Source organism: Pleurodeles waltl, chromosome 7 (genome assembly GCF_031143425.1).
Source record: "Pleurodeles waltl isolate 20211129_DDA chromosome 7, aPleWal1.hap1.20221129, whole genome shotgun sequence".
In the NCBI taxonomy this organism is placed as follows: domain Eukaryota; kingdom Metazoa; phylum Chordata; class Amphibia; order Caudata; family Salamandridae; genus Pleurodeles; species Pleurodeles waltl.
The window spans coordinates 109754652-109781768 of record NC_090446.1 but is presented as its reverse complement, the minus strand read 5'-3'; the positions used below and the strand labels follow the sequence as shown (position 1 = coordinate 109781768).

The following is a 27117-nucleotide window of genomic DNA, read 5'->3' as shown; positions in this document are numbered from 1 at the left end:
ACTGCCAACTCTTAAAAATTATAAATGAAACATTTCATGTTTTATTTTTAAACTCATCTGTTTTCCTTTAAAGAAAATGGGCTGCATTTAAAAAAAAAATTATTTTAAAAACAATCAAAGACATGGGTGTCTGCAGACCCCAGCAAGCCACCATCCCTCTGATGGCAGCGAATCCTAGTGTGTCACAAATTGTGACCTACCTCATTAATATTCCTGAGGTGGGTTGAATTGAGAGCCACTGTGAATCGGTAATTTGCAAAACAACCTATTAATACATAGGTTGCTCCAAAAATCACCACAGTGGTCCAAATATATCAGTGGCAAATGGCGACCAGTATTTTGTGACCAGTTGCACATACATCTATCCTTTTGTTCTAGGCTAAAAATACACGTCTGGGTCTGAATTACACATACTGTCCTAGGAGGGAAATGGGTCTGTACTCCCATTTTCTGAACCCTGTGATACTGTAGGATTACAGAAGGGCCATACAACACCTCCGTGCAGAGAGGGACACAATGCCCTTTATTCAATGTGGCCCCAGTTGACTGAAAGTGTCACTCATGATATGGTACAGCTGGCAGGTTCCAGCTCTGTAATTTTATTGTAGCTGGTGGGCGTATTACATACAGCGTCCTTCGGGCACAATGGGCATGTTTGCCCATTTTCTGTGCCCTGGGGCACTGTAGAATGACAGAAAGTGTTGGGGACACTTGTGCAGCCCCTATTATAATACAGATAGCAACGACACATGTATAGCACATAAAGCATCAGTGCTATCTCAAGTGGAATGCCCTATTCATGGAGGCATGACCCCATGCACATCAGGGAAACCCATCTCTCACCCATGCCATATTATGGATGCAGGCGCAGAGGCAAAGAGGCCATCAGAAGGTACACCAACAGTCCGCCAAAAAGAGAAGGTCCCAAGGACTCTCCAGACATTCTCTACAGGTGGGTACAGTTACTCACTGTACCCACCTGCAGGGTATCTCTGTATGCCCTGTGAAGGACACGTTGGGTGGCGCTTGCACTGTGAAAGATAGAGTGGCTGCATCAAACAACGTTCCACTAATGTGCTGCCCTCAGTAGGGTGGTGCATTATATGGAACAGGGTTTCTGTCCCTGTTTGCTCCCAGCACAGCTCGTTCCAATGCATCATAGTGCAAACAGAGGCAGTGCCTCCTATGTACAGAGTACTGGAATTATGCAACTGTATGGCTACAATGATTTTTACATAATTATATATTTGCCACATTTGCCACATAATCTGTCATCTGCTGCATAATCTGCAGATTTTAACCAAAAAATAATGTTTTTTACAGCTCAAACGGTTCAAAAGTTACTCCAAATGTGACAACACGTGTTGCTGCACAGTGGAAGTCCCTTTGCAAAGCTGGTCTTGTCACCTTTCTCTTGCTTGTTGCTACATTTGAGCGTTAAACTGGTACTAATGAGGTGCAAAGAATGCCCAGAGAGTGTAACCACGTTTAGAAATGATGACATAATAGCAATACTATTAAATGTGCTGCCTTACGCACATAATTTGCCTTTTGTTGACGCATAGTTAGTTAACCCTGCTGCATACATTTTGCCTCTCCTGTTGCATAACTCCAGTGACCCTGTCTATGGATAATACTACTCTAGGTGTCCATTTGCATCCTCCTCTAACTTCTGATCCGAGAAAGGCTGTGCTACTCATACTTATGGCTTTTTTTTTAGACTTTTTATATACCTGGAATTTGTAATGGTGTCACCATGCTCGCCTGCTCTATTAAGGGATGGTGAGCCACAATATTTTGAAGCTGGGCGGTACCCTCTACACCAGAGACCCTCTCCCTCCTGCAGCCGCGCAGCACCGCCCATGCCTATTAGTGCCAGGCAGCTGCAGTTCTCGTTTAGTGTTGCCCGGTGCCCTGCAGTGCATCCTGTAAAGCAGAGACTTGATTACGGGTGGAAAGGGCCGGCTTCTCCTGCCACGCGCGGCAGGACCTAATGAGGCAAGCAAGGCATTATTAACGAGCGCCTCTTTATGAAACCAGGAGTCCCGCGGTTCCGTCCATTAACAGCAGCCTGGAGGGCGGGCAGGAGGCGTTAACTGCAGGCAATTAACTGCCGGTATCTGGTCATTAATGGCAGCAACTGCCGTATGCGCGGGAGCCAAGAAATGTAAGTAACCGTTCAAGGGAGAATACTATTTAGATAAAACTAATGGCTCTGTCCAGAACAGTAGGATGAGATTGTGCTCAGAACTAACGAGGCACCTCATGCCTGCTGTCTTGATCAGAATGGAGACTTTTACCAAATAAGTCTCTTACGTTTGTATGCCACTTCCTCCATTCGAAAAGGAACTCAATCCAATTGAACTGTGTTAGGAATATCTCTATAAAGTTAAGCCAACAAGCATTGGCAGTAAAATATTTTTTTTTATATTTTCTAAAAGGCCCATAACGAGGTTTCCTGTCAACATTTCAATAGTTAAGGTGACCAAATCTAGAGAACTGGGACATTCCACAAACATAGAACTAGGACTATAATTTTGCATCAACAAAGTGGCATAAAATGGTTCCCCTGTCAGTGCTAACCAACTCAGAAGGCAATTAAGAAAAAAGTGAAATGAAATGCAATTTTTTAGGTTGAGCGTAAGCGTACGACCCCTTGTATAATTTTAAGTATACTTCTTCTGTGGGCTTCCAGCTGTTTCATTTGTTAGTTTCAGTGTCATTTCAATATCCATGCTTGCTAGTGGTCAGTCATGCCTCTGTGTTCCTCCTTCTTCTGTGTGGGAGCAGGGACCTACTACTGTATAATTAGGCTTTGTCCTGTTGATCTGTCTGTAGGGGACTTTTTTTTAACTTTGTTTCCTGATCCTGTCCAGGGAAGCTCCTCTTTTTATTTGCAGGGCATTCTTGCTCTCAGCTTAGCTGTAAACAAGGCTTTAAATCAGGCTGTTATCTTGGTCACATTTGGCCTTTGTGGGCCCTCTGCACCAGATCAAGGGTGGAGGATCACTTGTAATTGCTTATAGACTAGGCAAACAGCCCTGCCAGGGCTCCGCAATCCTTAGAGGCAATGCCCACTTCTGCTCCAAACTGGGATCCCACTCGCAGCTCCATCAGTGCACCTCATTTCACACACTCCACGCTCTCAGCCTTGCTAGTGCCAGGAACCCCACGCATGCTCTCTGCAGAGCACCTCAGTTCTTCCAGTCAGTACACTCTGCTGCTCCAGTACTGGGACCTCGGCTGCAGCTCCATCAGTTCACCTCAGTTCTACCCCAGTGTGGTCAATTACTTTTCTATAATGGGACCACGTTCAAATACAGTTCCATTACAGCAGCTCAATTCTAATATTCAGTCCCACTGCCAAGCCAATACTGGACCCAAAAGAGCAAAATATAGCTCAGCCAGTGCACCTCACGTCTAACATCCAATGCCACTGTTGATGGGAACTACCACAGCACTGCCAGAATCCATCAATTCTAACATTCAGTACACATCTCTTCTCATTACTAAGGCTCACACACTCTCCCTCCTCGCTTTTGTGGTTCAGAGGGAATACCATTCCCATGATGGGCCCCGCTCACAGCTTCACCAGGGCACCTCCAGTCTAACAACCAGCAACACTGGCGCACAATACTAGGTTCCACACATAGCTCCATTAACATGCCTCACTTCTAACCTTCGGTGCCCGTTACTATACCAGTACTTCAGCCCAGGTACAACTCTGTCAGTGCATCTCAACCCTAACCGAAGCGTCCAATTATTCCAAGACCAGGAATTACACAGCGCTCCGTTTCCCACTCCTCACCCCCTGCATTTCTGTTATTCCAGCACTGGGCAGGGACGCAGCTCTGTCTATGCCCCCAATGTTGCTGTATGGGGGTTCACATACAACTCTGCTAATCCACCTCTTGCTGCAGCTCTGCAGTGCCCCTTGCTTTTCCACAATCGTACTTCTGTTTGAGGACGTGGGGGAGACAATTACATCTATTCTTAGCTGCCATCTTCATTAGCGAGGATCTGTTTCACCTATCTTACTTTGTTTTTTCCTTTACTCTGTTTACTCTCAGTGTTTTCTTTCTCCACCACTTTTCTCTTTCCAGCTTTTAAAATCCACATGTTAACAGTTTCACTCTTTCAGCTGTTTATTTCTACTCCTCTCCTTTTCTAATTTTCCTGTTCCTCTTGCTACCTCCTCTTTCAAGCGCGCAAAAACTTGTTTATTTCTTTCCTTGTTTAATTCCTCTCTTTTTTTTCAGCAGTCATTCTGTCACTATTTTTTCTCTTCCCTTCATTCTTTCTTTGTCTTTTTTATTTGTTCTTTCCTTTGTCTCGGTATGTGTCCTTTCACCTCTTTTTCTAGATCTTTTTCTTCCTTCTTTTCTCTGGCGTTTTTCTTATCATTATCTGTCAATTCACGTTTTACTGTAAATCCCTCTTTTTCCCGTCTGTATGCGGAAGCCACAAGTTACTTGTCTGGACCTGAAGTGTAAAAGTGGTTTTCCATTCCCTGTCTGTGGGTAAATATGTAAGTATATACATACCCTGTTTTTTTCGCTGCTTGTTTCTCTCACAATCTCTTTCTTCCTCTAATTTCATTTTTTCTCTTTCTTTTCACACTTCTTTCATTATTTTTCCTCTTTATTTTACATTTGCTAGTTTCCTTCCCTTTTTTCTTTTGTCTCACACATTTGCTCTATTTCTTCTCTTAGTTGTGTTTTCATTTTCTCGTTCTTTCTTTCCCTTCTTACATTTCTTTGCAACCCCTTCTCTTTCTTCCTTTTGTCTGTTGTATTCCTTTCACTTCTCTTTTTTTGTCCCATCTGCTTTTTTTTCCTGAGGCCTAGTTATCAATGGAGCAACAGGTGCAGTGGCACCGGGGCCCAGAGACCTACGGGTCTCACTTAACTTTAATAACTGATATTTTCCTACTGAAATTCCAGACAACCACTTTCCTTTCTTACTCCAGGGCCCATGAAACCGTTACTACACCACTCATCCTCTTCATCTTTACTCCCGGCTCCATCTTTCCATTCATCCTCCAATCCATCCCAAATGATATTTTTGTTATGGAGTTTTGAGCATTACACTCTAATACGAAAAGTTTATTTCCGATAAAGGTTTATATAATAACTGTATATGTTTTTAGATAGAGGAAGAAGGTAAATGGAAGTGCTTTAGTTAAATGCTGGGCCACTGGAATTATATGGTAGGATAAGACTTAGGGCCAGATGCAGGAAACGTTTAGCGAGTCGCAAACGGCAAAAATTGCTGTTTGCGACTCGCTAAACGCATTTCCCTATGCAGAAATGCATATTGCGAGTCGGGACCGACTCGCAATATGCATTTCAGAATTGCAAATAGGAAGGGGTGTTCCCTTCCTATTTGCGATTCGGAGTGGAATGCAATACCATTTGCGACCGCGGTATCGCAGTTACCATCCACTTCAAGTGGATGGTAACCCACTCGCAAATTGGAAGGGGTCCCCATGGGACCCCTTATAGTTTGTGAATGGACCCAAAACATTTTTTTCAGGGCAGGTAGTGGTCCAAGGGACCACTGCCTGCCCTGAAAAAATACCGAAACTAAAGGTTTCGTTTTTTTTTTTAAGTGCAGCTCGTTTTCCTTTAAGGAAAACGGGCAACACTTAAAAAAAAAAAACTGCTTTATTTAAAAAGCAGTCACGAACATGGAGGTCTGCTGACTACAGCAGGCCTCCATGTTTGCGAGTGCCTATAGTCGGTATGGGGCCGCAATTTGCGACCCACCTCACTAATATTAATGAGGTGGGTCATTGCGACCTCATACCGACTCGCAGACGGTGTCTGAGACACCGTTCTGCATAACATTTTGCAAGTTGCAAATAGCGAGTCGCTATGACTCGCTATTTGCAAGTCGCAAAATGTTTCTTTACTACATCTGGCCCTAAATTATGAGGCAGGGTTCACCAATTTATGTGGGAAGCAAAGTCCAGTTATAAACTTACAATGCCAATAGCTCTAACTCAAGAAAATGCGAGACCTAGTGCACTGCAAATTACACACTGGCTTCTGTGGTGTCTACATCGTTTCCCGCTAGAGGGTGATCATTATTTATGCACCAGAGAACACATGAAAATATAACTCTGTGTTCATCTAACCTCTCTGAAAACCGGGACGTGTGCTACAGTTACTGATTATTGCTAGCACAGATGGTAAAAAAAGAAACAACTCGCAGAAAGCAAATTGGGGACTCCAGGTTATCCCCTTTTTAGTCCACATTAGCACTGTCCACCAATCAGCATTATTAATTTGTACTGGTGTAATAATCTGTTCGTACAGGCAAATAAATCATTAAATTATATTGGTGGAGAATCAAAACAGTAAACATCCACTGTAATTCTGGCCCTCCATTTGCACAGATAAAACTGTGTAGGTACCAAGAACAATAACGGGGATAAAAAAAAAAAAACATTAATTGGTTCTCCTTGCAGTGGTTGCTGGTGAGCTTTGAAAGTGGGGGGGCGTAATCATTTCCCTGAGTTGTAGTGAGCAAGTGAAGGAATAGAGGCCAACCACTTCTAGGGAGGGCTGCTTGGCAATCCTAGCCAAGTTTCGAAGGTCCATGCATATGTGCTGCTCCGATACAGGTTTTTCCTCGGAATCCTGGGGCTTTTAGTCTTGTTTTTTTCCATTATTCAACAGGCTAAACGACCCATAATTAAAAGAAAAAACCTGGACTGGAGTAGAACATCATACAAGGAACTGGGAAATTTGGCTGCTACGGAAGGGTGGTTTCTATCCCCAAAACCTTTTTAATCAAATGGGATTCAAAACTGAATTTTAAAGCTAAGGCTCATATAAATGTGCTTAAAAAGTCACAAGGCTTTAAAGGGCACTCGCTAAATTAGATATTTAAAAATGTTTGTGGTATGCCAAGCCAATGAAACCTAACTCTCACCAGGAATTAACTCCTTTATTTAGAAAATGTTTTATGGGTGCCCCTAAATGTCAACATTGCCCTCCATTGTTCCAGGTCCAACATTTAATCATGAGTGCTCCTTTTCCACATGCCATAGCTGACACCCTTGGACCAAAGATTACATGCAATATGCCAGGATTGATGGATTTGAACCATGCATATAAAATGAATAAATCTTATTTCAAAATTCAACTCTTATTTGGGCCAGCATTCAGCCATTGCTGCCTCCATTTCGTAAGCCACTGTTGTCCTCCACTATGGCAAGAATTTCCTCCAGTGTGCCAGAGGCATCAATTTGTCATGGTGCTCCAATGCCACCATTACCTTCAATGTGCTAGTGCCAGAATTTCCTCCACTATGCAAGGCCAGCATTTAGTGTTGGATGCTTATATAAGGAAGGACCAACTGCAGGCTTACAACCTTAACTCCATGTTATCATTCACTCTCATTCTTACTCATCATTTCCTCTCACTCTCTTGCAGTCACCCTTTCATTAATTCTCACTTATATTTATTGACACTCACTATTACTCACACGCACAGATACATACACAGGCTCTCTAACAAACACACTCTCACCAGCATGCACTCTACATACTTTTAAAAGCATTTTATTTGACTTACCTCAGCTGCCTGTTAGGGATTGTAGGGGCAAGCCAGTGGTTACAGTTGTGGCACACCTATGTTTACAGGAGTAAATGTAGTTTAAAATATATTGGCAATTTAGTTCGTGCAAACCCCGATTTGGGAAAACTCATCTCCAGACAAATGGTGTTGTGAGCATTTTGTTTCGAAAGGACGAGATGATGGAAGGCACAAAGCTGCAACAAGCCCTACTGTGATGTTGGCAAGGGCGCCCCTCCAGACAAATCTTTGTTCAGGCACAAAGATGATTCATACCTACGCCAGTTACAATGTATTACGGTCATGAGAATGACACTTGAGAAAGTAGGCCTCAACCACAACACCTTTGGTTCCCACTCACTTAGAAAAGGTGCTGCAACTACAGCAGCAGCGCACGGGCTAGATGAAAACCGCATCAAGTGCATTAGGCGTTTGGAGTCCAGGGCCTTCAAGATTTATGTAACACCTTCAAGCTCCTAAAATGTTATCTCTCTTCTGACAGGCCCTGGTGAGGGATGCCGCACGGTTTGGATCTTGGGCCACTTGTTCGTATCCGGAGCACAGCAATGGGCGGAAGCTCGGAACATACCCGGGCAACTGTTGCGCAACAGAAGAATGGTTGGGCTAGGCCAGCCAGGCATGAGGTGGGAACAGCTGTTGCCAACAACTGAAAGCGCACTTAACAGGGAAAGCCCCCTGATGCAGTAGTTATACACTGGGGCAGGAATTGCCTCACCTACAAGGGTAGGAGGGAGCAGTTGGGGGCCATGACAGCAGGTCTGGCAGCAATAGCAAGTCTTGTGTGCCCGGCCGAGATAATATGGTCAGAAATCATAGCCAAAGAGGTATGACGGGGAACACTGGATACTGGGTCAGTTGAATGGTCTAGGAGGAAACTAAATATTTCCATGTGTCCAAACTCTGGAGGGATAACTCATGGGGTTTTGTCAGGCATGGTCTCATTAATCTACGGTCACCAGGGTATCGAGCTGCAGAGGGGGTGCATCCGTCATGAGTTGGTATTGACATCTTTTACTTGACATAGTTGGGGAATTGGTTTCTCATGAAGAAAGGGGGAAAGCTGCCCGCTGTCGTAAAACCATGAGCAGCATGTAAGAAGGGTAAATTAGCCTTGAAACACAATACTCAAACAAGGAGGAACACCCCAATAGCGTGCTTAGGATGCTTGATGACATGGTGGTGGGGGGGAGCAAACAATAATTGGTAAAAGGAGCAGCAGCAGGCGGGCATGGCACGTGTGGCCGGGCAAGGTCAGACACTGCCCACAAGGACTTGTCAGCAAGGGAAGCTTAGCCACCGGAGCATGCTGGGACCCCGATGGCTATGACAGACAAGAGCATATAAATGGATCTTCGGCATGGGTCATATGATTGACAGCCAACCACGTGTGATTTTGAGCCATGCATGAATTGTAATAAACTGCAGCCATGTATTAGTCAACAATCCCTCCAGAACTGTGTTTTGGGAATGTGGTACACAGGATTGCTGTGAGTTGAACGTTTTTTTGCATAACTGCGAGGGTTTAGACTTGGGCCAGGAGGAGAAGCCCACAGCAAACGCCTCGTGGCAGCGGGAACCAGGAGGTGGGAGGCCTGAAAACCTGCAAAAAAAGCGCGCAAATGGGTTTAATCAGGATTGGTGGTGGGATTCAAACCTGCCAATCAGAGCGAATGTTATTGGCCAAGCCCCAGGTTAAAAGGGGGTGAACACCATAGGGAGCATTGCAGGAAATCAAGATTACACAACACCCACCCACACCTGAGAGCGGAAATCACAGCCGATCACAAAGGGTTAGTCACAAGAGACAGAAGGAGAACCCCAATAGTGCCCCCGGGATTCCTGAAAGCAGGGATGTGGGGGGCAAACAATAATTTGTAAAAGAGGCAGCGGCAGGTAGGCACAGCACGTGTGGCTCGGGCAAGGTCATAAGCTGCCCACAAGGGAAGCCTGGCCGCAAGCACATGCTGGGACCCTGATGGATCTTTTACGTGGGTCATATGATTGACCATTAACCACATGTGATTTTGAGCCATGTATGATTTGTAATAAACTGCGGCCGGGTATTATCCAACATTGCCTCCAGAGTTGTGATTGGGGAATGGGGTACACAGGACAGCCATGAGCTGAATGGTTTCTCACACAACTGAGTGGGGTTACAGTTCCTATATGCAATTTGTTTAACACAAACTGAGTCATTGCCTGGTTCTCATCACTCCTGGGTATTGTTATCAAATTTTGTGCACACACATTTGGATTTAACTTGAGAAGTGATTACTGGATGGAACCTTCCAAATTCATAAATGTGGCTTTTCTGTGTCATCTCATTTGCACAAAAACATTTCCAACTTGAACAAAGTAAATCCTAGGAGAACACAGGGAAAACTGACCATATGCCCTGTGAGAACTTAGTATAATAGTATCTCGAGAAGGATCATGGTTGTTTTAGTAAATAAGGCTTCTTATTGTGGAATAGAAACCAAAGAGATTGGTGTGAGATAGCTGCTTACCTTAGGACCTGGTGCACCCTGCTCTCCTTTTAACCCTCTTGGTCCTGGACTCCCCTAATTATAAGAGAGATGGAAAAGAAATGTGTTACCTTCCTTTAAAGTGAACAAAATAGGAAAAGCAAAACAATTCTGTAATACAAAAGCCCAAACACTCAAACTGGCTTCAGCCAGGGTAAAAAAGTATATCGAACCACCAGTGTCTCAACCTGACAATCTTTATCCATCATTACATTTTCCACATTGGCTTCCACTATTGGTGTAAAATATTATAATATGATAACATTTCAACATTTTACATTGTTGGAAATAATCTACAAGCTACAACGCCACATAAGTGAATTTTCTATTCGGGAAAACTGTTAATACTTAAAATCTCATGTTTGATTTTCTTACTGCGAGGAAGCCGTTCTCACAATCTAATATCTGGCACAGCATATGTGATTGCTAGAAATCAATATTAAAAAAAATAACTTTCAAACACTGCAAGGCATATGTGAAGTGTATGTGTGGTAGATGAATAATATGGGCTTTTTGGGGAGTCAGGGTGCATTTTACAATTGAATAATTCAAATGTTCCCAAAGAGCTTATTGAAGGGGAACGTGTAAGCTCTAAGTATAAAAATGATTGCACAACCCTGAGAGTATTTTAGCATTTTTATCCTATTTGAATGAGATGTAATTGTATATACAGGGAGTGCAGAATTATTAGGCAAGTTGTATTTTTGAGGATTAATTTTATTATTGAACAACAACCATGTTCTCAATGAACCCAAAAAACTCATTAATATCAAAGCTGAATATTTTTGGAAGTAGTTTTTAGTTTGTTTTTAGTTTTAGCTATGTTAGGGGGATATCTGTGTGTGCAGGTGACTATTACTGTGCATAATTATTAGGCAACTTAACAAAAAAAATATATATACCCATTTCAATTATTTATTATTACCAGTGAAACCAATATAACATCTCAACATTCACAAATATACATTTCTGACATTCAAAAACAAAACAAAAACAAATCAGTGACCAATATAGCCACCTTTCTTTGCAAGGACACTCAAAAGCCTGCCATCCATGGATTCTGTCAGTGTTTTGATCTGTTCACCATCAACATTGCATGCAGCAGCAACCACAGCCTCCCAGACACTGTTCAGAGAGGTGTACTGTTTTCCCTCCTTGTAAATCTCACATTTGATGATGGACCACAGGTTCTCAATGGGGTTCAGATCAGGTGAACAAGGAGGCCATGTCATTAGATTTCCTTCTTTTATACCCTTTCTTGCCAGCCACGCTGTGGAGTACTTGGACGCGTGTGATGGAGCATTGTCCTGCATGAAAATCATGTTTTTCTTGAAGGATGCAGACTTCTTCCTGTACCACTGCTTGAATAAGGTGTCTTCCAGGAACTGGCAGTAGGACTGGGAGTTCAGCTTGACTCCATCCTCAACCCGAAAAGGCCCCACAAGCTCATCTTTGATGATACCAGCCCAAACCAGTACTCCACGTCCACCTTGTTGGCGTCTGAGTCAGACTGGAGCTCTCTGCCCTTTACCAATCCAGCCACGGGCCCATCCATCTGGCCCATCAAGACTCACTCTCATTTCATCAGTCCATAAAACCTTAGAAAAATCAGTCTTGAGATATTTATTGGCCCAGTCTTGACATTTCAGCTTGTGTGTCTTGTTCAGTGGTGGTCGTCTTTCAGCCTTTCTTACCTTGGCCATGTCTCTGAGTATTGCACACCTTGTGCTTTTGGGCAATCCAGTGATGTTGCAGCTCTGAAATATGGCCAAACTGGTGGCAAGTGGCATCGTGGCAGCTGCACGCTTGACTTTTCTCAGTTCATGGGTGTTAGACCTGACAGCCTTAGGGTAGTCACCCCTAACTTTTTGCCTGCCTCCCTCCATTTTTTTGGACACTGTTTTTGCTGGTTTATAGACTCTGCGCACTTTACCACTGCTAACCAGTGCTAAAGTGCATATGCTCTCTCCCTTAAAACATGGTAACCTGGAATCATACCTGATTGGACTATTAATTTACTTATAAGTCCCTAGTAAGGTGCACTTTATGTGCATAGGGCTGGTAAATTAAATGCTACTAGTGGGCCTGCAGCACTGGTTGTGCCACCCACTTAAGTAGCCCCTTTTTCCTTGTCTCAGGCCTGCCATTGCAAGGCCTGTGTGTGCAGTTTCACTGCCACCTCGACTTGGCATTTAAAAGTACTTGCCAAGCCTAGAACTCCCCTTTCTCTACATATAAGTCACCCTTAAGGTGTGCCCTAGGTAACCCCTAGGGCAGGGTGCTGTGTAGGTAAAAGGCAGGACATGTACCTGTGTAGTTATATGTCCTGGTAGTCTAAAACTCCTAAATTCGTTTTCACACTGCTGAGAGGCCTGCTCCCTTCATAGGCTAACATTAGGGCTGCCCTCATACACTGTTGAAGTGGCAGCTGCTGATCTGAAAGGAGCAGGGAGGTCATATTTAGTATGGCCAGAATGGTAATACAAAGTCCTACTGACTGGTGAAGTCGGATTTAATATTACTATTCTAGAAATGCCACTTTTAGAAAGTGAGCATTTCTTTGCACTTAAATCCTTCTGTGCCTTACAATCCACGTCTGGCTGGGCTTGGTTGACAGCTCCTTGTGCATTCACTCAGACACACCCCAAACACAGGGTACTCAGCCTCACTTGCATACATCTGCATTTTGAATGGGTCTTCCTGGGCTGGGAGGGTGGAGGGTCTGCTCTCACACAAAGGACTGCCACACCCCCTACTGGGACCCTGGCAGACAGGAGTAAACTGAAAGGGGACCTGGTGCACTTCTTAGCCACTCTTTGAAGTCTCCCCCACTTCAAAGGCACATTTGGGTATAAAACAGGGCCTCTGCCCTACCTCATCAGACACTTGCTGGAGAAGAAACCTGAACCAGAAACTACATCCTGCCAAGAAGAACTGCCTGGCTGCTCAAAGGACTCACCTGTCTGCTTTCTACAAAGGACTGCTGTCTTGCTGTTGCCCTGCTGCCTTGCTGAACTCTTGTCTGGCTGTGAAAGTGCTCTCCAAGGGCTTGGATAGAGCTTGCCTCCTGTTCCTTGAAGTCTCAGGACCAAAAAGACTTCTCCCTTTCACTTGGACGCTCCGTGCGCCGAAAATTTCGACGCACAGCTTGTTTCGCGGCGAGAAAAACACCGCACACCGACGCTGATCGACGCGACGCCCTCGGGACGATCGAGACTTCGACGCACAACCTCGCAAGGACAAAGCCGCCCGACTTTCCAGGAGAAATCGACGCGACGCCTACCGTGAGCGCGAAACTTTGACGCACGGCCTCGCAAGGACAACGCCGCCCGACTTCCAAGGAGAAATCGACGCGACGCCTGCCGTGAGACCAAACTTCCGACGCACGGCCTCGCAAGGACAACGCCGCCCGACTTCCAAGGAGAAATCGACGCGACGCCTACCGAGAGATCGAACCTTCGACGCGCAGCCCCGCAGAACGACGCGCAGCCGGAAAACAAGCAGGAGAATCCACGCACAGACCCGGGACATCTGGTAATCCCCGCGATCCACGAAAAGAGACTGTCTGCGCGCCGGAAAACGACGCCCGACTTCCCCGTGTGGAAAAGAACGACGCAAGTCTTTGTGGGCTGAGGAGAAATCGACGCACACACCCTTTTTCCACGCATCTCTCCACCTGTGGCCCTCTGAGGAGATTTTCCACCAGAAACCAGGTACTTTGTGCTTGAAAGACACTGTATTGCATTCTAAAGACTTAAGACACTTTGGGCCTGATTCTAACTTTGGAGGACGGTGTTAAACCGTCCCAAAAGTGGCGGATATACCACCTACCGTATTACGAGTTCCATAGGATATAATGGACTCGTAAAACGGTAGGTGGTATATCCGCCACTTTTGGGACGGTTTAACACCGTCCTCCAAAGTTAGAATCAGGCCCTTTATATCACTTCCCTGTGATATTTCTACAATTTTCCATTGCAACTTTATTCTTTTTGACCTACAATTATCCTGATAAATATTATATATTTTTCTAAACACTGTGTGGTGTATTTTTGTGGTGCTATATGGTGGTATTGTATGATTTATTGCACAAATACTTTACACATTGCCTTCTAAGTTAAGCCTGACTGCTCGTGCCAAGCTACCAGAGGGTGGGCACAGGATAATCTTGGATAGTGTGTGACTTACCCTGACTAGAGTGAGGGCTTTTGCTTGGACAGAGGGTAACCTGACTGCCAACCAAAAACCCCATTTCTAACAATGGGCAGTTATTTTGCGCCTTGGTTTTTCCACACGCTTCTTGCGACCCTGTTGACTATTTTGAATGAAACGCTTGATTGTTCGATGATCACGCTTCAGAAGCTTTGCAATTTTAAGAGTGCTGCATCCCTCTGCAAGATATCTCACAATTTTTGACTTTTCGGAGCCTGTCAAGTCCTTCTTTTGACCCATTTTGCCAAAGGAAAGGAAGTTGCCTAATAATTATGCACACCTGATATAGGGTGTTGATGTCATTAGACCACACCCCTTCTCATTACAGAGATGCACATCACCTAATATGCTTAATTGGTAGTAGGCTTTCGAGCCTATACAGCTTGGAGTAAGACAACATGCATAAAGAGGATGATGTGGTCAAAATACTAATTTGCCTAATAATTCTGCACTCCCTGTAGATTACATTTTTTACTTAATTAAACGTGTATTTTGGTGTTCTTACGAAAGGAGCCATCACATCTTCCCTATGGATTTTTGTGAACCACTTAAGAGGGTTGTAGCACACATATATAATTACTTATACTTTTTTAATAAAATACAGGAAAATGAGGAAATGTAATTCTAAATGGTCAAAAGACCAATGATTTGTATTTACACATAAACATGGAAAGTGAATTCTAATTTGTAATCAATACTATTAATTACCACAGCCGAATGATTCAATAAATTATCTCATAAAATATCAGTGAAAGTAAACAATGCAATATTTTGACATGACGCTGGGTTCATGTGTTATGACACTGCCATAAAGAGTAAAATTACTGGTGGACAATTCTTGAAAATGTTAAGTGAAATGTTCCAATAAGAAATTGCACTTGCCCCTACAGTTGCATTACTTAGTAATTGTCAACAGTGATCAACATTAACTCTAATAATATATATTATTCTCTTATGTATGTTAGTTGCCCATTGTACCACAAAAATGGAGAGCTGAGGAGCCCCTTTGTCCCCACTGTCACAGTCTGTTTGTTTCTCTGTTATGCATTTTAAATTTATTACAAATGTGGGGGGCAAATGAAGATATATTGTCAACATTTAGGGACTTCAAGAAACACTTCACCACCAGGAATAAAAATAATTTGATGGAAAAAATCCAGTGTAAGAAAATGATTTGGGACCTTTTTATTTTCATACACTACAGATTTTATTACAGGCATAAAGTATAATAGACTACGGGGGTCATTAGGAGTCTGGAGGTCTAAGGACTGCCAGGCTCGTGTTGATGGTCAAACCACCACATATGTGGTGCCAGGGTCACCACATTACGACCCAGGCGGGCAGACCCACCAGGGGACCACCATCCCACTGGGAACATGGTCCTCAGCGCCGCCTGGCTGATTACAACCCCACTTTCTGCCTGCCTTTTCATGGCAGGGACCCTGCCATGAAAAGGCTGGTGGAAATCCAGTGCCAGGGTCCACCTGCCCAGCACTGTTGAAATGTCCACTGTCTGCACTGCATACAGTGCGCATTCTGAGGGTGCTGGAGTGCTAGGATATTGGCCTCGGCCCCCTTAAAGGAGCCAAGGCCAATATCCTAGCACTGTTCCCGCCGGTCAGCCAGGTGGGAACATGTATTGCAATGTTCCCACCGGTCAGCCAGGCAGAAGCATTGTAATATGCACAGGGGAGACATCACTGCCATGGCGGTGGCATCCTCCCCGCAGGAATTTTTTTACTTTTGGTACCCACTAGTAAAACGAACCCAGAACACAAAGTGAACCTCTTCTTTAAAGCACCAGGGTGAGGGAGGGTTCAGACTTCAGAAAATGCTTCAATATTAATTCAACGGAAAGCAGAGGCATATGTGCAAAGAAGAATTATGAGCTGGATAATGGAAACTCATTTAGGAGAGTCAGTAAAAATGACTGATAGACAGGAATGATAAAGATAGAGCGGAGAAAAAACTCTTCTACAATACATCATCGGCAATATATTATGTTCTTACACAAACATTTGTAGAACTTGTTAGCCTCTAACATTCCACAGAATTTAGAAACCGTTATATTATATCAGATTCTGTAATATTTGTAATATGTTTGTCAACATTGTTCTAATTTACAAATCAATTTACAAAGAAGAGAAAACAAAATATCTAGAGAACATGATCGGAGGTCGTTCGCTGTCATTTATGGAACGTGTGAATTTGAAATTGTGTCAAAGAAATCAAATCATGGTTCTCAGTAGAACAGCAACAAAATTGCTTTAAGATCCTTCACAGGTAGTAGTACTTGTGTCTGAATATGTTACCAATGATTAGCCCCTCATTCCTAGATAGACATATTAGGACATCCTAATTTCCACCTGTTTCTACGTATAGAGAGAGCATAGTGGGCGAAAGTGGTTCTATCATTGCACCTTGCTGAAGCTCCCAAAGTGCTGTTTACTGCAAACTATTCCTAGCAGGACGTGTTTCTCACATGCACTGTGAACTGATGACATCCTTGGAGGATCTTGGGTGCAGAAAATACTCATCCTTACATAATGTATGTGCTGAAGCTTGTAGAATTGGAAAGTAGATCGGAGCTGATCAGTGTTTTTTCCTTCAATTGTATAATACAACTAAAATTTGAGTGAGTAAATTACTGAAATAAAGTTTGAGAAGGGGTCAGTGAAAGGGTGGTGGTTGTGTGGGTGAGTCATTGAACGTAATTAAATGTAATTTCATGACAACATTGTAAAAGATTAGAAAGTGTACTTACCGAAGGGCCTGGGGGACCCGGTGGACCAGGGACCTCAGTGCTGCAAGTGCAGGGAGGGGCAACAGCAGGGCATGTCTCTTCATCCCGCTAAAATCAATACATAGTAGGTTGATGTCGCAGTGATGTTAAGGACTACATACACACACTAAACGGAATGAAGAATTCCAAAATGGCCACCCCAGCTCAGGAATGAGATATGCAAGTATCCAAGGTGGACTTTAAGGAAATCCGCTGATTTTGAAATAGGACAGTCTGCCTCTGAAACCTACTCAGCATTCTTCACCCAACACTGATCTTCGCAACACTCTATGAAGGGCAGTGGTTGTTCTTAACAAAGATCTACATGGATGGGGCTTGTATAGCCCTCTCCAGGCATTCCACTCCCTTGGACAGTGTAGACTCAAAGATCATTTTATAGAGATGATCCCTTGTTCACAGAAACAAGGGAACAGGCATTTTGCTTGAAAGCTCTTAGTGGGAGTAATAGGAATGGGAATTCTAGTTCCTTGTGACAGTAATCCAAAAGCCTGCTTTCCAGAAAGTCTTTAATAGCTAACATAGGGCCTGATTACAATTTTGGCGGAGGGGGTTAATCCGTCCCAAATGTGCTAAATATCCCACCCACCATATTACGAGTTCCATAGGATATAATTAATCAATCAATCACAGTATTTATAGAGCGCACTACGTACCCGTTAGGGTTTCAAGGCGCTGAAGGGGGGGGGAGGGGAGGGGGAGGTGCTACTACTGGTCGAAGAGCCAGGTCTTGAGGAGTCTCCTGAAGGTGAGAAGATCCTGGGTCTGTCGCAGGGCGGTCGGGAGGGCGTTCCAGGTCTTGGCGGCGAGATAGGAGAAGGATCTGCCGCCGGAGGTCTTGCGTTGGAAGCGGGGAACGATGGCGAGGGCAAGGTTGGCGGAGCAGAGTTGGCGGGAGGGGACGTAGAAGTTGAGTCGGTTGTTCAGGTAGACAGGTCCGGCGTTGTGGAGCACCTTGTGTGCGTGGGTGAGCAGTTTGAAGGTGATCCTCTTGTCCACGGGGAGCCAGTGGAGGTCTTTCAGGTGGTGGGAGATGTGGCATCGGCGGGGTACGTTTAGGACCAGTCGGGCGGAGGCGTTTTGGATGCATTGGAGGCGTTGGATGTCTTTTGCTGGGATGCCTGTGTAGAGTGTGTTGCCGTAGTCCAGTCTACTGCTTACGAGGGCCTGGGTCATCGTTTTTTTGGTTTCCGTCGGGATCCATTTGTAGATTCTACGGAGCATGCGGAGGGTGTTGTAGCAGGAGGAGGAGACTGCGTTGACCTGTTTGGACATGGTGAGGGCGGAGTCGAGGACGAAGCCCAGGTTGCGTGCGTGGTTGGTTGGTGTTGGAGGGGGTCCCAGCGCAGTGGGCCACCAGGAGTCGTCCCAGGCCGAGGGGGTGCGTCCGAGGATGAGGACCTCCGTTTTGTCGGAGTTCATCTTCAGGCGGCTTTTTCTCATCCATTCGGCGATGGACTTCATTCCCTCGTGGAGGTTGGCTTTGGCGGTGTGTGGTTCTTTGGTGAGGGAGAGGATGATCTGGGTGTCGTCGGCGTAGGAGAGAATGTTGAGGTTGTGCTGACGGGCCAGTTGTGCGAGGGGGGCCATGTAGACGTTGAACAGCGTCGGGGTGAGGGATGAGCCTTGGGGTACGCCGCAGATGATGTTGGTGGCTTCGGAGCGGAAGGGAGGGAGTCGGACTCTCTGGGTTCTGCCGGAGAGGAAGGAGGAGATGCAGTTGAGGGCTTTCTCTTGAATTCTGGCTTCATGGAGGCGTGTTAGTAGGGTGGGGTGGCAGACCGTGTCGAAGGCTGCGGAGAGGTCCAGGAGGATGAGGGCTGAAGTTTCGCCGTTGTCCATTTGCTGTCTGATGTCGTCTGTGGTGGCGAGGAGAGCGGTCTCGGTGCTGTGGTTGCGTCTGAAACCGGATTGGGAGGGGTCCAGGATGGAATTGTCCTCGAGGTGGTGGGTGAGTTGAGCGTTGACAATCTTCTCGATGACCTTCGCCGGGAAGGGCAGGAGGGAGATGGGGCGGAAGTTTTTGGACTCGTAATACGGCAGGCGGGATATCCGTCACATTTGGGCCAGAATAACCCCTTCCGCCAAAGTTGTAATCAGGCCCATAGTCTTTTATGTTTCTGTGGGCTCGGGCATTATTTTTCAACCCCTAGTTAGACTAACTATGCTTTGGAGTTAAGGTGTAGGTGAGAGGGCATTCTATATAAATTCAAAATCAAAGAGTAAATATTGACCGAAGTGCATCAATATCATTTTTGGGGAGGCTAGACGAATGCAATATTGAAATTCCCAAAATTATAAAATGTGTGGCATGCACTTTTTTATGTAAAAACATGGGAGTGCTGCTGGCCAGGACAGAGGGGTAGCGCCATGCAAGGTCGGATTTGAAATAGCTTTTTATGCTCATAAATAGATTTGCGTCCTTCCAAAGATACGGCTGGCATCGTTTGCAATGTATGCATGCATGCAACATATATTCTGCACAATTCACATCTCAAATAGAAAGGGGGACATAACATCGGTAGACACCGTGAACAGCCTATTTATATTTTTTTTAAATCAGACTGACCTATTTATTAGTGGTCAAGGACAGGCAATATAAACTAATTGAACACTCAAACAAATGCCTCCAAATGATTTACTCATGTTTATCCGGTTCAGGATTTGCTCCTTTTCCAACCTGACATTCCTCATAAATTATGCAAAGGCAACTGTGTAGAAATGTACAATTTTTCTTTTTTTTCTTTTAAAAGGTGCTTTTAGGGGAGCACCTTCTCGACTTTTATTGAACTTGACATGTTCGGTGTTCGAGATTTTGGCCATAGCTTGATAGCAAACTGTTTTACTGTTCTGGAACAGCAATACTGTCGTGGCTGAGGTGCTTTTGTCAGAGCAGGCTAGGTTTCAAGTGCTGGAAATGCTGGGACCACTTTCAACTTGCGCTGAGGTGCATGGGCGGACAAGTTGTCTTTGAGGAGAGATCTGGTCTACAAGCTAAATTAACAAAATGTGAACCCCTATAATCTGTGTTCTAATCCTAGATTTGGCACTTGACCCACAATGTGACTCTGGGCAAATCCCCAAATCTCACTGGGCCTGAAATTGTAAATATTAAAATTGTAAATATGTACATTGTAACGCAATTGTAAACATCATGCATGTCAGATACCAACTCACTACAATTCCAAATTTTGTGAACCGACCTATTAGTTCATAGTTCGGTTATGTATTGCTTTTCATTCATAAAACATCAGTGTACAATTTAAACTAATTTTTGCAAATGGAAAGTTTGTACATCAAGCCAGAAGTTCAACATTACTAAGTTTCAGTGATGTCTGAGTAATCAGATCTGTTACCAGTCACAAGTGTGCCAAGTTGAGGAGAAGATTACTCATTATCCAACAAATTAAACTGAAAATAGACGCAAGTGAAGCCTCGAGGACTGGTTCACAGAACCTCTCAGGCAAGATTCACGAGTGTTGTTCTTGTAAATTGAAGAAAGATGGGTTTGTGTCATTCCATCAAGCAATCTGTCTTTATTTAGCCCATTCTTCTCATGCTGGTCACCGCTTGGACACTGAGACACATACCTCTGCAGGGAGGTCGCAGCAGCCATCCTCCTCTGGGAAATCCGCACTACAGACAATCAAGAAGGACTGGAGCTGAAACTAGAGAAAGAATGATAGGGGTCAGTCACCATGATCACACATGTCAAGGACGGGATCTGCGAACACTGGATCATGCAAGAGAGTCATTTCCCTGTGAGTGACCTACCACAATTATGGGCGACTACCACTAGTACTGTCACAAACATTGTCATTTCAGTGGCCTGTCAAAGAAGGTGATACTGACTTCCAAAGTGGAAGATGTCCTTGATGAATATCCCGTCCTCCTTATTACTAGTGTGCTAAGATTTAAAATACTTGTAATAAGGTAGACAGGATATCCGCCACATTTGTGAGAGAGTAACCCATCTGCAAAACTCTAAATCAGGCCCTAAAATTCTATAACAAGCATGGAAGATGGTGATAACAGATTTCCTAGATTGTAGACCTACCTTTGCGGTCCAGTCAATAACAGGGTGGAGAAGACTCAAACTTGAGGTACACCCTGGAGAATATCGAAGAGGGGCACGCCACAATGACCAGAGGTTGCCATGGCCATACTAGACCTAAAGGCATGCCATGATGGCCACACTAATGTGTTCATGTTTATGGAATTGGATGCTGATAACAGGTTGAAGCGGCGGGAACACAGTGCTGTGGAAAGTGACAAACTGGATAATTGCCTTAGACAGCTTAACCAGACAAAAGTGGTTCAAAGAGTTAATTTCCTAGAGCCCTTGTTGGTTGACATTGTTTTTCTTTCTTTGTAAAGCGCGAGTTATAAATTTGCATACTCTGATCTTTCCTGAAATAAAATATTCACCAGTGGAGGACACTCTGAATTTTTTTTAGAAACTCTAAGGGCCAAAAGCAATTAAAAGTAACTGACACCCATATACAAAATGTATGAAATAAATTGATAGAGGGACTATTTCATCTTACAAAAGGGCAATGACGATGAGCAATATATTAACTTGGTTGCAAAGTGGGAGGAGGCCATTTAAACGGTGAGGTGACACAAGAAAGAACTAGGCATGGCAGGAGTCGCAGGTGCGACCCCAGCTTGCCCCTTGCGACCCCTGGCCTCAGAAGTCACAAAATCACTGCAAGGAAAACATGGGCAGCTCGTCCTTCCTCAGTTATGGTTCCACTCTCCCTGTTTTCTGGCAATTTGTAATCACACTAATAGTGAATGATAACATATTATTCACTATAAGTGTAATACAAATGGAGTGCAATTATGTGGATATGCCCTTCCATGGCGGCTGAGGTAAGTAAAACATGCTTTTAAATTTATGTTGTGTGAGTCCTTGCAGATGAGTGTGTGTTCATGTGAGAGACCGTGTATGTGTGAATTTGTGTGCATGTGTGTGTGTGTGTGTGTGTGTAAGTGACAGTGGAGGTCAAAGGGCGTGTGATGTCACTTCCGCTATCCCTGGCATTTCGGTGAATTGACGTCCATGGATATAGGTGCAATAATTAATTTTAATACTGAAATAATGACTCGTTCATTGATAAATAGCATGTTTATAGCGAATAGGAGATTTTTGCAAAGTGAAAGACATGTTTAGAGAACCGATAATGAACTATTTTTAGAGGGAACACGTCGTTTACACGAATGCCTGTTTATAACTAGAATGACGCGTTTACACCCATGGGGAATGACGCGTTTACAGAAAGATTGATGTAGTAACGCAGAGACTGGCAAAATTATGGGAAAAAGCTTTTTACAGAGAATTACAAGTTAGCAGGAAGAATGACGTGTTTACAGAGCGCTTGACATGCTTACGTAGAAAATAATGTTTTCTGAAAGAGGCATTAGAAACTACAGGTGGCAAAAAACTACAGACCTTTTTGTGATATCATATATTTATGACATTTCTTGCTAGTTAAGGAAACCCCCCAGGGGCATGCATAGATCCTAACTACAGAATATAAGCTCTGGTGATTTTAATGGCTAGTTTTTAGCGGAGACCCCTTTCACATCATATTGTTTACCCACGTTAAAAACTAGCGATGTCTAATTATTTTGTGCTTTTTTACAAAGCCTCTGAAACATTCTAGCGAAGAGAACATGAATTAATGTTCAAGAACAAACCCCCCCACATAGCCCTGAAGCAAAGGTTTTCGGCAAAAAAAAAGACAATCAAAGCAAACCAATATAGAATTTGCTTCTTTTAATCGCAGTGAGGATGGAGTTTGTTGAAGGTGAGCACCACAGACCCACCAGGATGTCATTGTAAATTGTATATTAACAGGTCACCCTGTCTTTTAGCCTTCCTTCCGCTACCCTCAGTGATCGGATGACGAGCGGCGGCTACTACGCTATGGCGGAGGAGGTTCGCCCCGCTGCCAGCAACAGCATCTGCAAAACCTTTAAAAGTAAAACGATAATAAACAATGTCTATTATCCTTTTATTTTTAAAGGGGCGGTGTTAGAAATGGGGTTTTTGGTTGGCAGTCAGGTTAACCCCTGTCCAAGCAAAAGCCCTCACTCTAGTCAGGGTAAGTCACACACAATCCAAGATTATCCTGTGCCCACCCTCTGGTAGCTTGGCACGAGCAGTCAGGCTTAACTTAGAAGGCAATGTGTAAAGTATTTGTGCAATAAATCATACAATACCACCATATAGAACCACAAAAATACACCACACAGTGTTTAGAAAAATATATAATATTTATCAGGATAATTGTAGGTCAAAAAGAATAAAGTTTGCAATGGGAAATTGTAGAGATATCACTGAAAAGTGATATAAAGTGTCTTAAGTCTTTAGAATATAAACAAAGTCTCTTTCAAGCACAAGTACCTGGTTTAGAGTGAAAAATTCTCCTCAGAGGGCCACAAAAGAAGAGGTGCGTGGAAAAAGGGTGTGTGCGTCGATTTCTCCCCAGCACACACGGACTTGCGTCGTTATTTTCCACGCGGATGTCCCGGGTCTGTGCGTGGATTTTCCTGCTTGTTTTCCGGCTGCGTGTCGTTCTGCGGGGCTGCGCGTCGAAATTACGATCTCACGGCAGGCGTCGCGTCGATTTCTCCTCTAGAGGTCGGGCGGCGTTGTCCTTGCGAAGCCGTGCGTCGGATTTTCGGTCGTCCCAAGAGCGTCGCATTGATCAGCGTCGGTGTGCGGCGTTTTTCTCGCCTCAGAACAAGCTGTGCGTCAAACTTTCCGGCGCACGGAGCGTCCAAGTGAAAGAGGGAAGTCTTTTTGGTCCTGAGACTTCAGGGAACAGGAGGCAAGCTCTATCCAAGCCCTTGGAGAGCACTTTCACAGCAGGCCAACAGCAAGGCAGCAGTCCTTTGTAGAAAGCAGACAGGTGAGTCCTTTGAGCAGCCAGGCAGTTCTTCTTGGCAGGATGTAGTTTCTGGTTCAGGTTTCTTCTCCAGCAAGTGTCTGATGAGGTAGGGCAGAGGCCCTGTTTTATACCCAAATGTGCCTTTGAAGTGGGGGAGACTTCAAAGAGTGGCTAAGAAGTGCACCAGGTCACCTTTCAGTTCAATCCTGTCTGCCAGGGTCCCAGTAGGGGGTGTGGCAGTCCTTTGTGTGAGAGGAGGCCCTCCACCCTCCCAGCCCAGGAAGACCCATTCAAAATGCAGATGTATGCAAGTGAGGCTGAGTACCCTGTGTTTGGGGTGTGTCTGAGTGAATGCACAAGGAGCTGTCAACCAAGCCCAGCCAGACGTGGATTGTAAGGCACAGAAAGATTTAAGTGCAAAGAAATGCTCACTTTCTTAAAGTGGCATTTCTAGAATAGTAATATTAAATCCGACTTCACCAGTCAGCAGGATTTTGTATTACCATTCTGGCCATACTAAATATGACCTTCCTGCTCCTTTCAGATCAGCAGCTGCCACTTCAACAGTGTAGGAGGACAGCCCCAATGTTAGCCTATGAAGGGAGCAGGCCTCACAGTAGTGTAAAAACGAATTTAGGAGTTTTACACTACCAGGACATATAATTACACAGGTACATGTCCTGCCTTTTACCTACACAGCACCCGGCTCTAGGGGTTACCTAGGGCACACATTAAGGGTGACTTATATGTAGAAAAAGGAGAGTTCTAGGCTTGGCAAGTACTTTTAAATGCCAAGTCGAGGTGGAAGTGAAACTGCACACACAGGCCTTGCAATGGCAAGCCTGAGACAAGGTTAAGGGGGCTACTTAAGTGGGTGGCACAACCAGTGCTGCAGGTCCACTAGTAGCATTTAATCTACAGGCCCTAGGCACATGTAGTGCACATTTCTAGGGACTTATAAGTAGATTAAATAGTCCAATCAGGTATGATCCAAAGTTACCATGTTTAAAGAGGAAGAGAGCATTAGCACTGGTTAGCAGTGGTAAAGTGCGCAGAGTCTAAAAGCCAGCAAAACAGGGTCCAAAAAGTGGAGGGAGGCAGGCAAAAAGTTAGGGGTGACCACCCTAAGGCATGTCAGGTCTAACAGGCGGGCCATGGGGGATGACAGGGTTGGAGGGGGTTTAGTGTTCACTCCCCGCAGTGCGCATGTGTGTTCAGTCAGCCATCTCAGGACAGCCAAACACACATGCACACTGAGCTCTCTTCAACCCAGCACTGTATTACCAGGTTGGAGACTGCAGGCCCAGGCTCCCAGTCTCCCTGGGAGCGCAAAGCCAGGGCACTCAGGCCAATCCTTACGCTGTTCTCACGCTGCCAGCAGTATAAGAGCAGCGTTAGGACTGACCACAGGGCAGGTTGGGAGCCTGTGCCTGGGAGCCTGCAATCCAGCCGAGACCTGAAGTGCGGCGGGGACACAGGTAATTGTTTTTAAAAAAAATATTTATTAGTTTTGTTCAACCGCCCGCCACTTTGCCCCACTCCAGGCCGCGATGGCAGATGACAATACATGTTGGTCGAAAGCTATGTTGTCATAACAGGACTTAAAATTACTTTCCAAAAGACGATGCAGATAAAACGTTGATTTCAAGTTTGCCTCATGCCTCTAGTATAAAGGTGTTGCAGAGATGTCTGGGTAATTGTGCATCTAAGTTTACATCATCCACTACACATTCAGCAGACACCACTAAAGGCTGGATGAAAGACAACCACTGCAGTCCACCTGATTACCTAGTAAGCTTGATTTTTCAGTCGTTCCTTGCCAGATCTTGGGCCTAATTCTCAAAATCACACACATTTTGATTATTTTGCGACCAACCTTCACTTTTCCGGTGCAGCAGATACTCAAAGCCATTGAACCACAAATGGCTGTTTTGCTAACAGTTGCAAGCCTTCTGCTTCATGAATATTAATGAGGCAGGAATTTGCTTGCGACTCAATGAATGATGGGACTGGGGGCCTGAAAGGGTAGCAGACCTCTACCCATACATTTGAAACCGCAGTGTGTCAGTACTATGATCTCTGCCCTTGCCACAGTTTCAAATAAGTGACACATTATTATTCAGATACCATAAACAATATACGGTAGTCCATGGGGCCCCTGCTTCACCCCCAATGTCCCCAGCTGGCACCAGCAGAAAACCAGCAGAAAACAAGCAGTCAAATTTGAATAGCTTATACTTTGGGAAAACTCAGACTCTGCCCTTGGTATGTGCTGGACACTCCCTGTTTAACTACCCCAAAACCCCCTTCAAAGCGTTGTGTATACCTTTGTGATCATTATGTGTGAGGGGGTCCCCTTTACCCAGCTTTTCTGATGTGATTCACAAGGGGTTACAATGAGTGCTTTTCAGTTAGTAAATATCATTGCTAACAGCAGAGCACTTTGTGCACTGTAGGTTCAGGCTTTGCATACACAGAGACATTTGCACTGACTTCACACATGCAAAAGCTTTTACAAATCAGACATCTGTTGCAGTAGAAGGTTGTTGAGCAAAGGAAAAGATGCATCTCACTCTTCTTTCTCTCGGTGGAATGGAATGGGTGACAGCTTGCTTACGCTGCATATTCAACACTCACCCCTCCCAATAATCTGGGCCACTGGAATTATGCAATTGTGCGGCCACAGTGATTTTCGCAAAGGGCCTTTGCAAAAGCTGACTAGTCAGATTTCTGTTGATTATTGCTCTATTTGGTTGTTAACAAGCGTAAAAATGACAAAATTATGAAGTAATACTACCACAAAATGTGGCGCATTATGTCACGTAATTTGCCTTTTCTTACCCCATAATTTAATCATCCCTGCTGCATAATCTGGCCCGCCCCTATCATATAATTCCAGTGGCCCTGCCTATAATGCCATTCTTCCCTTTCTCATTTACTTTAACTGAAGAGCTCTATCCTAACACACACTGTGGTTCCCTCCAGGAGCTGGGGCAACCGCTCCTCAGAATGCAGGGAGTGATCTCCCCAGATTTTTTGTGTCACTCTAGGCAGACACTAGGCCTAGAACTCCTACA

General features: G+C 44.5%; 1 protein-coding gene across 1 annotated transcript in view; it reads right to left on the bottom strand.

Annotated features, from left to right (window-relative positions):
* Positions 1–27117, bottom strand: part of COL20A1 (collagen type XX alpha 1 chain) — a 371828-nt gene that overhangs the window by 61225 nt on the left and 283486 nt on the right. Inside the window, exons 29-31 of the mRNA XM_069243200.1 lie at positions 20732–20809; positions 17106–17192; positions 10112–10165 (exon numbers count right to left, since the gene is read on the bottom strand). Coding sequence (XP_069099301.1) covers positions 10112–10165; positions 17106–17192; positions 20732–20809 — 219 coding nt within the window. The remainder of the gene's footprint in view (positions 1–10111; positions 10166–17105; positions 17193–20731; positions 20810–27117) is intronic.